Source organism: Pholis gunnellus, assembly GCF_910591455.1.
Source record: "Pholis gunnellus genome assembly, chromosome: 17".
In the NCBI taxonomy this organism is placed as follows: Eukaryota; Metazoa; Chordata; class Actinopteri; order Perciformes; family Pholidae; genus Pholis; species Pholis gunnellus.
In genome coordinates this window covers 10,090,065-10,102,595 of record NC_136544.1, presented here as the reverse complement: position 1 = coordinate 10,102,595, position 12,531 = coordinate 10,090,065, and the positions used below count along the sequence as shown (strand labels likewise).

The following is a 12,531-nucleotide window of genomic DNA, read 5'->3' as shown; positions in this document are numbered from 1 at the left end:
CCTCCAGCTTCAAACCTCTGACCTTCACTGTGAGGTGATCACGTTAACTAAATAATGACATATCAGAACATTTTGCACCATTATCATCATCACCACAATCACCATCATCATCAATATTATGATGCTAGTCATTGCTTTTCTATCACTCAGACATCCGGATCAAATCTATTTTAATCATGGGCGTGCCACTTGTTGTAGTCTCTGTGGATAAGATCAGCTTACACTCGATCTGCAGAAATCAGAAAACTGACGTCGTACTCCAGACACTTCTGTGGGGTAATTACCACCCGTAAGAAGTGAGACCGCACACGTTCTCGTCAGTTATAAACGTGACTTAGGAACGCAATCTCATCCATGCGTCGAAGGAGCGTCCTATATGGGAGGGAAGAGGCGGAGGAGGTGGAGAGCAGAGGGAGGGAGTGATGGTGAGAGGGAGAAATTGAATGAGAGGGGCAGAGCGAAACTGAGAGGAGCCACCACAACAAAAACTTCTCCAACAATCAAGCAAGTGGAACTACGGACTGACTTCTCTCCTTTTCTCCCCGCATGGCCGCTGAGTTCCTGCAACTATAACTTCAGTGTAAAGTTCTGGTGGCGGAGGCAGAGGGGGAGGGGGGGGGGTCTCCGCTTGGAAAGATGGACCATTTAATAAGGACCAAGTCGCGCAGGAGATTACCGCTATTTATTTGTCTCCTGCTTCACGTGACGACGACACAAGCTGGTAAAGTATCTCGGTTGAACATGAATGATGCGCTGTCCACTTTATCGACGTATCCGTGACTTTCTTTTCTCCAGCCATCTTCATACATCACTTGGTCCCCGGCCAACAAAAGTTATTGGCGCAAAAAGCTCAATCTATACTCTCGTCTTTTAAGGTTCACTTTGGATCCCTCAGAAACCTGCAAATGCAATTATGCAAGTTGTTTTCTGTATGCACACACATTCATTATACGCGTCGTTGCACGAAGAGCCCATTCGGATTGATTTTTGGCGTCTCCTCCTCCAGCTTGCATTTTTAATTGAACACATTTCAAAGCTTCTGAATTCGGACGCGTCCTTCCTTCCTGCGTCAGGTGAGCTGGAGGACGTGCAGCGACCTCTGGGGATGACGTCACGTTTGCGTTTGCTTGTGACCGGCGTCGGTTTGCTGTGAACAGGTTTAACGTTGGCTTGAGAAAGAGGTGAATGCCTGAACTCTGACCGAACCGAGTAGATTAAAATTCCTGTCATGGATCCGTTTAATGTGCCCTCTGCTCACATAGGTCTTAAGTGAAGGCGCTTAGCACTAACACTCTTACTGACTTAGTTATGATTATTCTGGCACACTTACATATCTTACATTTTCTATTGCCGGCAGCTATAGCTCAGCTCATATTTCACACGCCTTAGTCGCACTATGTCTTGTAGGAGTGAAGTAGCTGGACTTTTTTTTCCTTCCTAATCCACCTGTAAGAAGAGGGCCTGGTCTCTGTCAAACATCTGTCACTCTCTTGTCTGCCTATCACAGTGTCCACATTTGTAGCACTTTCAGGATTGTTCAGCAAGTGCTGCACCCATTTTAAGACTTCCCTTTTCCCCAAGATAGCCAGTAACGATCAGCTTGTGCATATATATTGTATGTCATTTGGCCCACTGCTATCTGTCACCCACACAGGTCTCCATGCCCTGTGGCTGTGTCCCGTGTATCTCCAACTGGCAGCAGACTATTTCGCTGGGGTTTAGAGACTCTCTGCCGGAGCAACATGCCCCAACAGCAGGAGTTAACCCTGGTCGCCAGGAGTGCTTAAAGATGTCTCCTTTTTTTTCGCTCATGGCTTTCCACATGCACCCACTTTATGGCTGGCAGGATTTGTTGGAATTGGCTGACATAAAGCGATGGCAAGGGGGGGGAAGATAGCCAACTGACATAATCACATTCAAGTGACACAGCGGCTGTGGTGTCCACTGCTCTCTAATGAGGGCCTGTGAAGTGAGGGGCTGAGATGATTTAAAAGTGCATGGGACATATGGCGGTGCTGATATGGCAGTCTTAGACACGTGCATAAGCTTGATGAAGTGTTTGCGTCTGTGCCTGTTTGCGTGCATGTGCGTGTGTGTGTGTGTGTATTACAGTGCCAGAATGTTTTCCCATATGTGTTCTGTGTGTGTTCAGCAGAGATGAGAGGACTTTGTAGTCATGTTTGCTTACAGGAAGTGAGAAATTCTTGCACACGTCCACGGCTAGTTTCAGTTAAAATCCTCTGTTCTTTTGCCTCAACACATTTTTGCTCAGTTTCTCCTTTCCTTCTTTTATTTTTGTCTGTTCCTGGGAATAGGCAGTGTTTGTTTTTATTTGATATACCTTATCTCTTTACATCATCGTTCTCCTCTTGCTCTCGCCCTGCCTCATCCTTGACTGGTTCTACGACAGAGGGGGAAATCGTGCATGCAGCCCCCTCACTGTGTCCCGTTTGATCAAGCCTCCTTGCCAATTCTGCACCAGACTCCCAAAGGAGGACAGCAGGCCTTGTTCGCCTTTGATCCAGCAACAAATTAGTGGCAAAGGAAAACAAATGAAAAAGGCAGCCAAAATTAGCCGGATAGAGAACAGGAAAAGAGGAATTGTACGCCCGTTACAGCTCTAGCGTTTCCTTCCGTTTTGTGAGTTTGTGTTTCTGTCATGAAAACATTAAACATCAGAAGTGTCAGCCATGCTGATGTGTGTCCCTAGTTGCTGATGCAGTGTCATATCAAACTGCTTCTCAGACTTTTTGATGAGGAAAAACTGTTTAGAGTTCCCCCAAGTCTTTAATATGTAGAAATTATGCCAAAACACTTCATGGTGCCGGACTGCAATCTATAGTATTCAACACACATCTGGCTTCCAGAAGCTCGGTGACTCCCTTCCCCTCAATCCTCTCTATGGATCTGAATTTCTGATCACTGGATGATTCAAGAAGCTTTCTGTGGGACTAGTTGGAGATGCTCCTTGTAGCAATGAGCAGACATCAGAGGGGCTGCCTTCTTTGCAGTGTCTACTTACATGTCATCTGCCTCTTTATCCCACTCTATGGGCCTCAGAAAAGTTTTATAATAGCCATCTATCACATGCACTACTGTGGCCTACATGCACATTTTAGTAGAGGCCACAGTAGTAAGCTTTCCCTCCAAAGCCATCTGTAGAGTCTGAAACAATATGCTACCCTCAGTGACATCCTGACCCAGCTCATTTTTCAACTTCTCTGAACCTGCCAATTGTCCTTTAGACACTAAGCTGACCACAACTTGTTAAGAATTTCTTTAAAATGTCCCTCAGAAGTACACGGATCATAACTTCGAAAGGAGCATGTGTATATGCCTGTCTGACACAAGGTTGTGTGGGTGTGTGTGTGTGTAGCATTTAGTGTTGTACTTTGATTTGGCCAGCTCTGGGGTTACACATCATAATAGCTGCCTCAATGTTATGATGTCTGAGAGACTAAATAACAGCTTGGGGCTGAAACTTGAATGGGCTTGGTCATGTGTACACTTGCATGTTAATCCTCTGTGCCTGAGGTATGTATGCAAATGTGCATTAGAAATTCTGTGAGCGCACTTGTGTTTGTATTTGTTGGGGTGGTGTGTTATGTTGCATATTTATGGAGGACCTGATATCCCCAGAAAGATTAAAAGATGAGAAAAGATGTTCCAGCATCAGGTCATTTTAAACCCTCCCCGCACCTCTTAAAGCGAGTTTAGTGAGCAGAAATGGTGTCAGGCTCGGTTAAGGGTCGGGGTTATCATGAAGTGGAGATTATGGTTAGGGAATGGATTTGCTGTTGTCAGAGCAGTCAAAAGAACATCCTCACAAGTATAGAAGTACAAATGTGTCTGTGGAGGGCCTGTCCAGTTATGGGCTTTGAGGGGCAGGTGTTTTCTCTGTGGGCCAAGCAGCTTTTGGCCTGTCGGCCCATCATGCTGTGGACAAACATGACGAGAACAAACTGTGGAGATTCAAGAATGTGGTGCTGATGTGACTTGGAAGGAAATGCGTGACCACATGCCACTAGAATCTTGCAGCTTCAACACCAAAAGTAACAAGACACTGACCCATATAAGCATATATATATATATAGGAAGAGGTACAAGGCAAGGCAATATATATATATATGTATATAAATATACATATATATACACATATATCAAATAAATGAAAAAATAAAATGAATTAAAGACTCAATGGCACTGACTGTTGGTCACTTCCATCATCGCTGTCGTTGTCTCTTTATAATATTCACGACTTCATAACCCCTCAGAATATGTTTAACTGCTGACTTGACTTGCTCCTAAACTCTCTGCGATAACTCAAAGCAGACCCAACCACAAAGCACGTTCAGTGCGTTAGCTATCACTGCCTCCCAGTTTGCATACTTCCAGCCCAACAAATGTCCTTATGTTACAGTAAATTTACATTTGCCATAGATGCTTCAATACGCTCTTCTTTGTTTCAATAACCTCTTTTTTACAAGGAAAAGAGTAAAGAGTAAAGAGACAGCTAAAATAATAGAGTGATTCAGAGAGCAATCCTGACTAGGTTAGAGGCCCATGGTGCTGTTTTTCCCCTTCTGTGGGCGTTATAATAGAGCTGCATATAAACAGCGTGTGCAGGTCAAACTAGTGTGAATTTCAGTGCAAGCAATCTTATTCATCAATCTTATTTGTCTGTTCATGTGCTACATCTTCATCTGTTCAGAGCGTGTATTAGCTCTCCTCACCTCACAGTGTTCTTGTCCACACACAGCAGTGACCCAGACGAAAGGTCACACCCACTGCTAATTAGATTAAGGCTGTTCTTCGTGGAGCCCGAGAGAAACTGTGTGTCTTGATTTATTTAACCACTTCCACTAGATCTGTCACAGATTTTTCATTATTAATCACCATATGTGTTGCAGCTTGTTGCTTGTAAAAAGGTTTTATGAAGAAATGCCCCGTCAACAGTAGTTCTTTGGTATTTCAGAAGGAAAGCTGCTTTTCCTCCCCTCATCTCAGGGTGTGGTCCAAGATACTCTGGGAAATTGTCATTACCCAGATTCATTTTGGCTTTGTTTGTCGTTAAAATTCCCCAGTTTCCAGGCGCAATCGCTTTTGACAGAGTGGTATTCAGTGTGTGTGCGAGGGGTCTTTTCAGGCTAAGCTGGGAGTGTAGGTGGTGTGAGTCATAAAGAATGTCTTCAGAGACAGTTGCTTTAGAAACACAGAGCACACTATGTCCATGTATGACTTAATTGGTGCTGAGTTGTATGACCGCTGGGCACGGAGGGACTGTGTCAAGTGTCACAAAGCCAGAGAAGATACACAGATGGAGACTGTTTGGTGGTGGCATTTTTTCGGGGCATAGCGCATAATCTGTGAGGTGGAGTGTTTAGCTCTTTTCTGTCAGGAAGACTGTGGAAAGCTCTGTTGCTGGACAGAGACGGTTGTCTCATTGAAAAAAGTACAAGGAAAAAAAAAAGGCAGAAATGCCAGATGGCGGTGAAATTGCTGGATATTTCAGCTCCTTCCCAGTTCCCATGTACTCTGACCTTTTGGTGAGATTGGAAAACATTCTGAGTCATTAGTCCTTAGAGATTCTACGATGTTATATCAAACACGTGGAGCCATATCTTTGAGTGGTGGGGGTACCGCGCTGCACAGGCCGACAGAATAACCATCAAGATCGCAGGTTCTGTCAGTGGCCATACCAGTGTGTCTAATTTACACTCAGCCTCTCGTTTCTTCGGAGTAACATAATTTGACAGGTGAGGTCCTGTAAGGACACGATTATTACAAAGCCTAATGAGATGCAAGCAAAGCCTGCTCAGACAGTCAGTGCTGCAGGATAGGTAAAGCTGCAAGAATTTGCTCAACTTAAGGTGACACATATGGATCCAAAGCAAGGAATAGATAACTTTCTTATATTGATTGCTTCATGGATCCGGACTTTATATGGCCGCCTGCCACATGCCTGGGGTTTTCCTCTTGACTGCAGAATCACCGGTGGTGGTGTTGATATGGTGAAATACAGGATACTCCACAGGAACTTGTTTGTATTCTATGTGGGTCATGCATGTATTCAACAAGCTTTTGATGTTGTTGCTTGCAGCAGATGTTGTTGCTTGCATCCGCTAAAGTCCAGCACAAGTTTTTCCCACGTTCTTTGAATCAGCTTCCTAAACTTTCTTCACAACAGTTTATTTTGCACACTTGGATGTGGGATGCCTATTATTCCCTGCATGTTTGATTGACAGAAATGCGGTTTCTTTTTTTGGAGGACGTTCTGCTGCTTGTCTCAGATTTCTCCCTTTGGCCTTGTTGCACATCTTCACTGTTCTCTGTTGTCTTGAGAGTGTAAGAGGTCAACAGTCTCCTGACAGACCATAGCTGGAACAACAGGGCAATAGTTATTTATAAAACCCACAGCGGTTGAGACAGAAATGTACTTTATGTGGTTCATGGGTTGCACTCACATCTCATCTTTGGATTACTTGAAATTAATCAAATCTTTGTTTTCAGACCATTTTGTCAGGTGCTGCTCCAGATAGGCTGACAGAATCCCAAGGATCCTGTGTAATTAGACCCATGCTGCTTCAATTTAGAACTATTCAGCCTGTTCCAAACATCCCTGCCTCATGACCTCTCTCCCAGTGCATGAGTATGTATGAGAGATAGAGTAAGAACAAGATAGATATTTACTGTGAGAGAGATTTTTTTTACTGGATTCTGACCTTTGACTAAAACATCAACTTTAAACTTTGCTATCCCAAAGGAAATTGATTTATAGTCAAGGCCACAGCAGAGCTCCAAAGAGCTCATTTGGAATTAAATACAAATATTAAAGATTAGGACCCAGACATGACGTAAGTAAACTGCTGTGCTTTGAAAGAAAGGCAGATATGTATTTAAAGGTGCTATATATGAGATCGGGAACATTTCTACTGCCTCTCAGTAGCTCTCAACATAGCGACGGCCCGCAGCTGCTAACAAGTGCTAACGGCGGTAACAGTGCTAACGGCGGTAACAGTGTAAACAACGGCAAAAGTACGCTGACAGTATTTACTTGACGGGGAACCAGAGGATGTGTTCCATGTTTCACAACAACCATCAGCTGTAACCGCCGTATGAGGCTGTGCAGAGCAGCAACCGTGAGCTAGTCAGTGGGGCACAAACATGCACAAACATGTGAGGCCGACCCGGCTATATGTAAACAAAGCACAGAGGGATTGAGACCTCATTCTCTGCTCAGGTAGACATTACTCCACTACATTTTTACATAGCAAATAGTTGTTTGCTGCTGTATTAATGCTCTGTAAATTGAATAAAGCATCTTTCAGCTTTTAGCTACAAGAATAAAAGAGAGGGCAGGTCTTTGTTCTTTGCCTCTGAAGTGGCAATCTGATCAGGGAAATCAAGGATGCAGCTCGCCTTTTGATGACTTTCTTGAGGTAAATTTGTTTGTTGTAACCAAAACAACTTTATTTGCAAACTTAACCAGAATTGTCAATTTATTTTATTTCATCAGGGCAAAAAGACGAAAGGCCTTCATGTGAATGTGAGAATGGGAAACCAGAAACAATGCCAGTGTCTTGATTTAAGTGTGGGTGACTTGTTTGTGACCTTTTAAAGTCAATACCTTATTCCTTGACATTTAGGTCTTTGTTCACTGTCACAATGGCTAGAGCAGATTTGAAAATGATCCCAAAAGACTGTGTGTGGCTGGGTTACTGGTGCCACTTGCACATACAGAAAGAAGCCTGAGGTTTCTGTTGTTAGAAGCCAGCAACTTCTGTAATTATTTAATGTACACTGCTTCTTTATATACATTCAAAATTCAAGCCTTAAGGTCTTAAATACCTTTAGATCTGTACCTAATGTCTTCCATTGTTGGAGCATGGCTGTAATTCACAGCTTAACCTATTTACAACCCTGTTGCCATGCTAGGGGACTGGGCTCTCAAAGCTGCTTGGAATAAATGGCCTCTGCTATGCAAATAAATAATGCCATAAAATGTAACGTGTTGTTTTTCTGGAAGCAATGTCTGGGCATCGGTATACCCTCTCCACATGTTTAATTAACAAGGAGAATAAAAGGCCAGCTCTGTATGAGCGGCAAGAGCTACAGGAGGCAATTTGGGTTTAGGATCCTCATTTCAGATGCCTGGAATGCTAAGTGTTGAGTTGCCCTGAAACGGCTCTCACTATAGCAGCTGGTGGGAGTCTGGCAGCACAAAAAACTCCTATCCTGGCTAATGCTCACGGCAGCACTTTATCAAGAGAACATCTGATAACATGACCAGCAGATTGCAAACAAAGCTCAGGCTCACTGTAATGAGAGGACCAACACTGGGAGAAACCTCATATCTACGGAGGCATGTGTTCATCAAATAAATCCACAATCTTAACAAATCATAAGAGCTGTTCTCCTGTTTGTTAAAGAACACTTGTTTCAAGAGTTTTAATGAGAATACCATCTCTTGATAGTATTGCAGCAATTGGCCTTTTTTTTTTTTCTTCAGGAAAATAAGCTTTTGAAGGTTTAATACAGAACTAGCTGATTTGTCAGAACAGATGCTTCAGCAGCGAGAATATATGAATCACTGATGTGCTTATTTGTGCCAGTGAAGTGTTCAAATTGTGATGAATGCGATGCGGACATATTGTTGCTCGCTGGTGCAGGTGTCAGCTGTCAGGTGTGCTGCAGTAGGATTATGGGTTAGACTGTGTACCACCCCTATCCTATAATAACACCCACACAGAAGCCTGGCCACCTGCCGCCACATCTCAGAGGAGCCCGTCTCTTCCGACTCCGAGGAAGCAGGAAGCCTCCAGCCACACTAAACCCTGCTCTTCAGCTCGGTAACAACCAGCACTTAACTGAGCCAGACTACAAAGTGCTGTCACACTGGCAGAGTTTAAGTGTTACACTGACATAACTAAAAACATGCTGCCACAGTCTGCCACAAGTTCCACCCTATCATAAGTCATTTTTATAGTTTTTCACACAATGCTAGAAACAGAAATAATAAGAAAGCAGGACATCCGCTTTTTTTAAAAGAATCAATATCTTATTTCAAGAGATATAATTAGCAACAGTCTGTGAGCATGAAATAAAACGCACCACCATGTTTCTTCTATCTGCTCGATAAAAATGTGTAAATGACTTTTTTTTTTTCATTTCCAGCTGATCCCATTGATGTTCTGCAAGTGCTGGAGCTGTCAGAGTACATGGAGGGGGTGTCTTTGGAGAGTGGTCTCTGCACCAGCAGGAGGGGGTTTGAGGAGTCGGACCTGGCCTACAAGATAGACAAAAAGATTCAGCTCAGTGCTCCAACCAAACAGCTTTTTCCTGGTAGTGAACTTATTTTTCCAATGAAGATGTCTAATGATGGGAAAAAGCCCTGAAATGTATCACTTTTGAGATGGATTCTTCCCTCAGTAAATCAGTCAGAGATCTGACTTTGAACTCCCTTTACCCCTCCTCGTGGGTACTCACTGCTTTCGTGGGCAATATTTTTCATCATTATTATCTTTACTATGGTCTCACTGGCAGCGGGTGGTGCCTGCATGTTATATAATATCTGCTGCCTGCTGTTCTCTAACAGCTCCTCTCCTCTCCTTCCCAGATTCAACCATATTTCCCGAGAATTTCTCCGTGATGGCTACGGTGCGAGCTAAAATGGACTCCCAGTTCTTCCTGCTTTCAGTGTATGATGACCAGGGGGTGCAGCAGCTGGGCCTCGAAGTGGGCCGTTCACCCGTCTTCCTGTATGAGGACCAGCATGGGCAGCCCACACCAGAAATGTATCCCATCTTCCAAAAGCTCAACTTGGCTGATGGAAAGTGGGTAGTTTAAGGGCCTATGACGTCTCCATTACAACAGCTATTAATGATACGTGTGCCTTTCTGTTGATTTGACTGCACATTGTATCTGTGTTGTGTGTTCAATAGATCAGGTTTACTAGCACTTTGTAATTTATATTAACTGTTCATGTATAACTTTCCCAACAGGGCTGATTGATAAAGCTCCCTTCATGTGCTTGACATTGAGCGACCCTAAGGGAATAAGATGGTTGTGAAGCACTTGCATCAGTTATTTGACTTGATCATAGGAGTTAAGGAAATCAATCCTTCACGCTCTCAGGCTCAAAGGCATTTCTGAAGTGCTTGACTTGAAAGAGGTGTGAAACAGCTCTTTGCATTACTGATTCTGCAGGGCAACAGACAAAATATCTGTGTTGTTTCAGATGGCACAGGATAGCCTACAGTGTGCAGGGCAAGTCTGTGACCCTCTACCTGGACTGTCAGCGGAAAGAGACCCTGGACCTGCTGCGAGGGGACAACGCTGTAGTCAGCACAGAGGGTGTCACTGTGTTTGGGACACGGCTGCTGGACAAAGATGTATTTGAGGTAGGACATTATTTAAGCGTGGGAGCCTCTGAAAGCAAGCGATTTACTTTGCTGTCATACTTTTAAATGTTCCTTTATTGTTGTTAGTTACGAAGAGGATCAACAAATTTGAACAGACCATGTACTGGAGAATGCCGTTGCCAGCATGTGCGTTTTTTTTGTGCATTTCTGCATTGAGGTAAACAGAAGGCAATGTGGACTTTGTGTTATTAGGTATAGGTTTAATCACAGGAGACTGTTTCACTATGTAATGCATCCTGAGTCATTTGTATGACTTTTATTCTTTCTCATGAATGCATTACCATATACAGGACCATATTATGATCCATTTTATGATCTATATAGTATGATACAACATACATTTGTGTCTGGAAAGTGGTGGGATAAGATGAATACGAATTGAATTTACGACCTTTAAAGCTACTAAAGAAAAAAAATATTTAAAAGTGAAAATCATGGTTCAAGGGGCTATGGGGTGACAGGGGTCTCCTGTCAATCAAGTGCTGCTAGAACAAAGCAATGCAGAGAAGAAGAGGAGTTGGGGGGGGGGGGGGGGGGCTGGCTGTTCAGACATGCCCAGCCTCACCAAGCCAAGACATTACAAATTCTCTTTGCTTTTCTGTTGGCCAGCTGTGCATTTGGGCATTAGAAACATGCTTGACTGTGAATGTGTGTTGTTTGGTAATGTCTTGTGATGGTCATCCTCTTGCAGAAAACATACCTGCTTCTTGGTCTGCTACTTTCTCATTCGTTTAGCACTTAGCAGGAGACGTGTATCACTGATTTAGTTACTGCTTAATTCATTCCAAATTGCGTCTACCAGAAAAATAAAACAATTTGAACCATTTTGAAGTTGAAGTGCACTTCTTCAGTTGAGGGCATTAGAAAATGTTTTCCTGATGTGTATCAATATGCTGGGAAAACATGGAGGAGCAAGACGCTTCAAACTAAGCTCAACTCAGTTTTCTCAGCAGTAACCTTTATCGTCATAAGTCGTTCTCTGTGCTTCCCATGACAATATGCAAGCCTTGCTCCATTGTCATTCCCAATGAGGCTCCAGTCTAAATCTCTCGCCCACAGCATGAAATAGAGATCGGCTCAAGCCCCTTCCCCTGCCATGCCCTCAGGGTCTGAAAGAAAGAAAAGGAAAAGATAGACAGAGGCATGAGGTACAGTCAAGTCTCTCTATCCCCTCAGTGTCCAGAGAACACCCCACAGTTTGCAAAGGGTAACGTACTATTCAACTTTAAGAGAGTAGAGAGGGAGGGTTGTTATTACTCCCTATTTGCCTAATAGACAGAAACCACAGCCTTCCTCACTTTCACCAGGAGAAAACCAGATGTCCATGGTCCTGACAAGTGAACACCTACTGCTTTTGGATTTTGCGTGTGTAGTCAAGAACTACTTTACAAACCTTACCTTCCCTATGACCTCACTTAACCTCAGCTGCCCCTCCCATGCTATAAGTTACTCCCTTCCTTCCCTTCCCACTTCAGTTAAGAAATGCGTCTCCTCGTGGGCTCTATAAATTTCCCTTTTCAGAAGCAATAGAGCTTGTTTCATTTTTGGCCTTGCTCCAAAAGCACTCCCATGTCCTTATTCATCATCGTATGCATAGAGAGATATGATGATGATGATACATTATTTGTGGTGATGACTTAAAAAGCCCTCAGATCAATCCTTTAGTCCAATCCATTGTGGTTATTGTTTTCACGTGGATCAAAGTTTTCATTTAATCTAAAATTTGATTCTTAATATCTTGCTTTCTGTGGAGGAAGTGAAAAAATCCTCAAATGAGCCATCTGTTTTAGATTTTTCATTGATACATGTGATGGTAAATATGAGTTTCAGTGTGTGCATTTACAGTGTGCATATCTAAGCATCCGTGTACATCTCGGGTGAGGCTGGTACCAGGGGAGGAGAGAATGCAGGCTGACCTCTGGGCCTCTGTTCCCAGGCCCTGATTCCGGGGGAGGAGGCTGGTGTTCCGGCCCAGTTCTCCCATCATGGGAGCATGGGGACCGTGGTCAGCCACTAATGTCTCTATTGCTTCCAGATTGCACTACAAATGACTACACAAGTTTGGTGTTCAGACTAAACACATGTGCAAACCTCAAGCTGTCCGCAAGTC

The 12,531-nt window shown here is 43.5% G+C and overlaps 1 protein-coding gene across 2 annotated transcripts in view; it reads left to right on the top strand.

Moving 5' to 3' along the window:
- Positions 1-636: 636 nt before the first annotated feature.
- The window catches only part of col5a3a (collagen, type V, alpha 3a), a gene marked incomplete at its 5' end in the record, with an annotated part of 45,431 nt that continues 33,536 nt past the window's right edge, over positions 637-12,531 (top strand). For both annotated transcript variants that reach the window (XM_079178159.1, XM_079178158.1), the window contains 4 exons: positions 637-721; positions 9,175-9,342; positions 9,617-9,833; positions 10,238-10,400. In XM_079178159.1, the coding sequence (XP_079034285.1) occupies positions 637-721; positions 9,175-9,342; positions 9,617-9,833; positions 10,238-10,400 (633 nt within the window). The remainder of the gene's footprint in view (positions 722-9,174; positions 9,343-9,616; positions 9,834-10,237; positions 10,401-12,531) is intronic.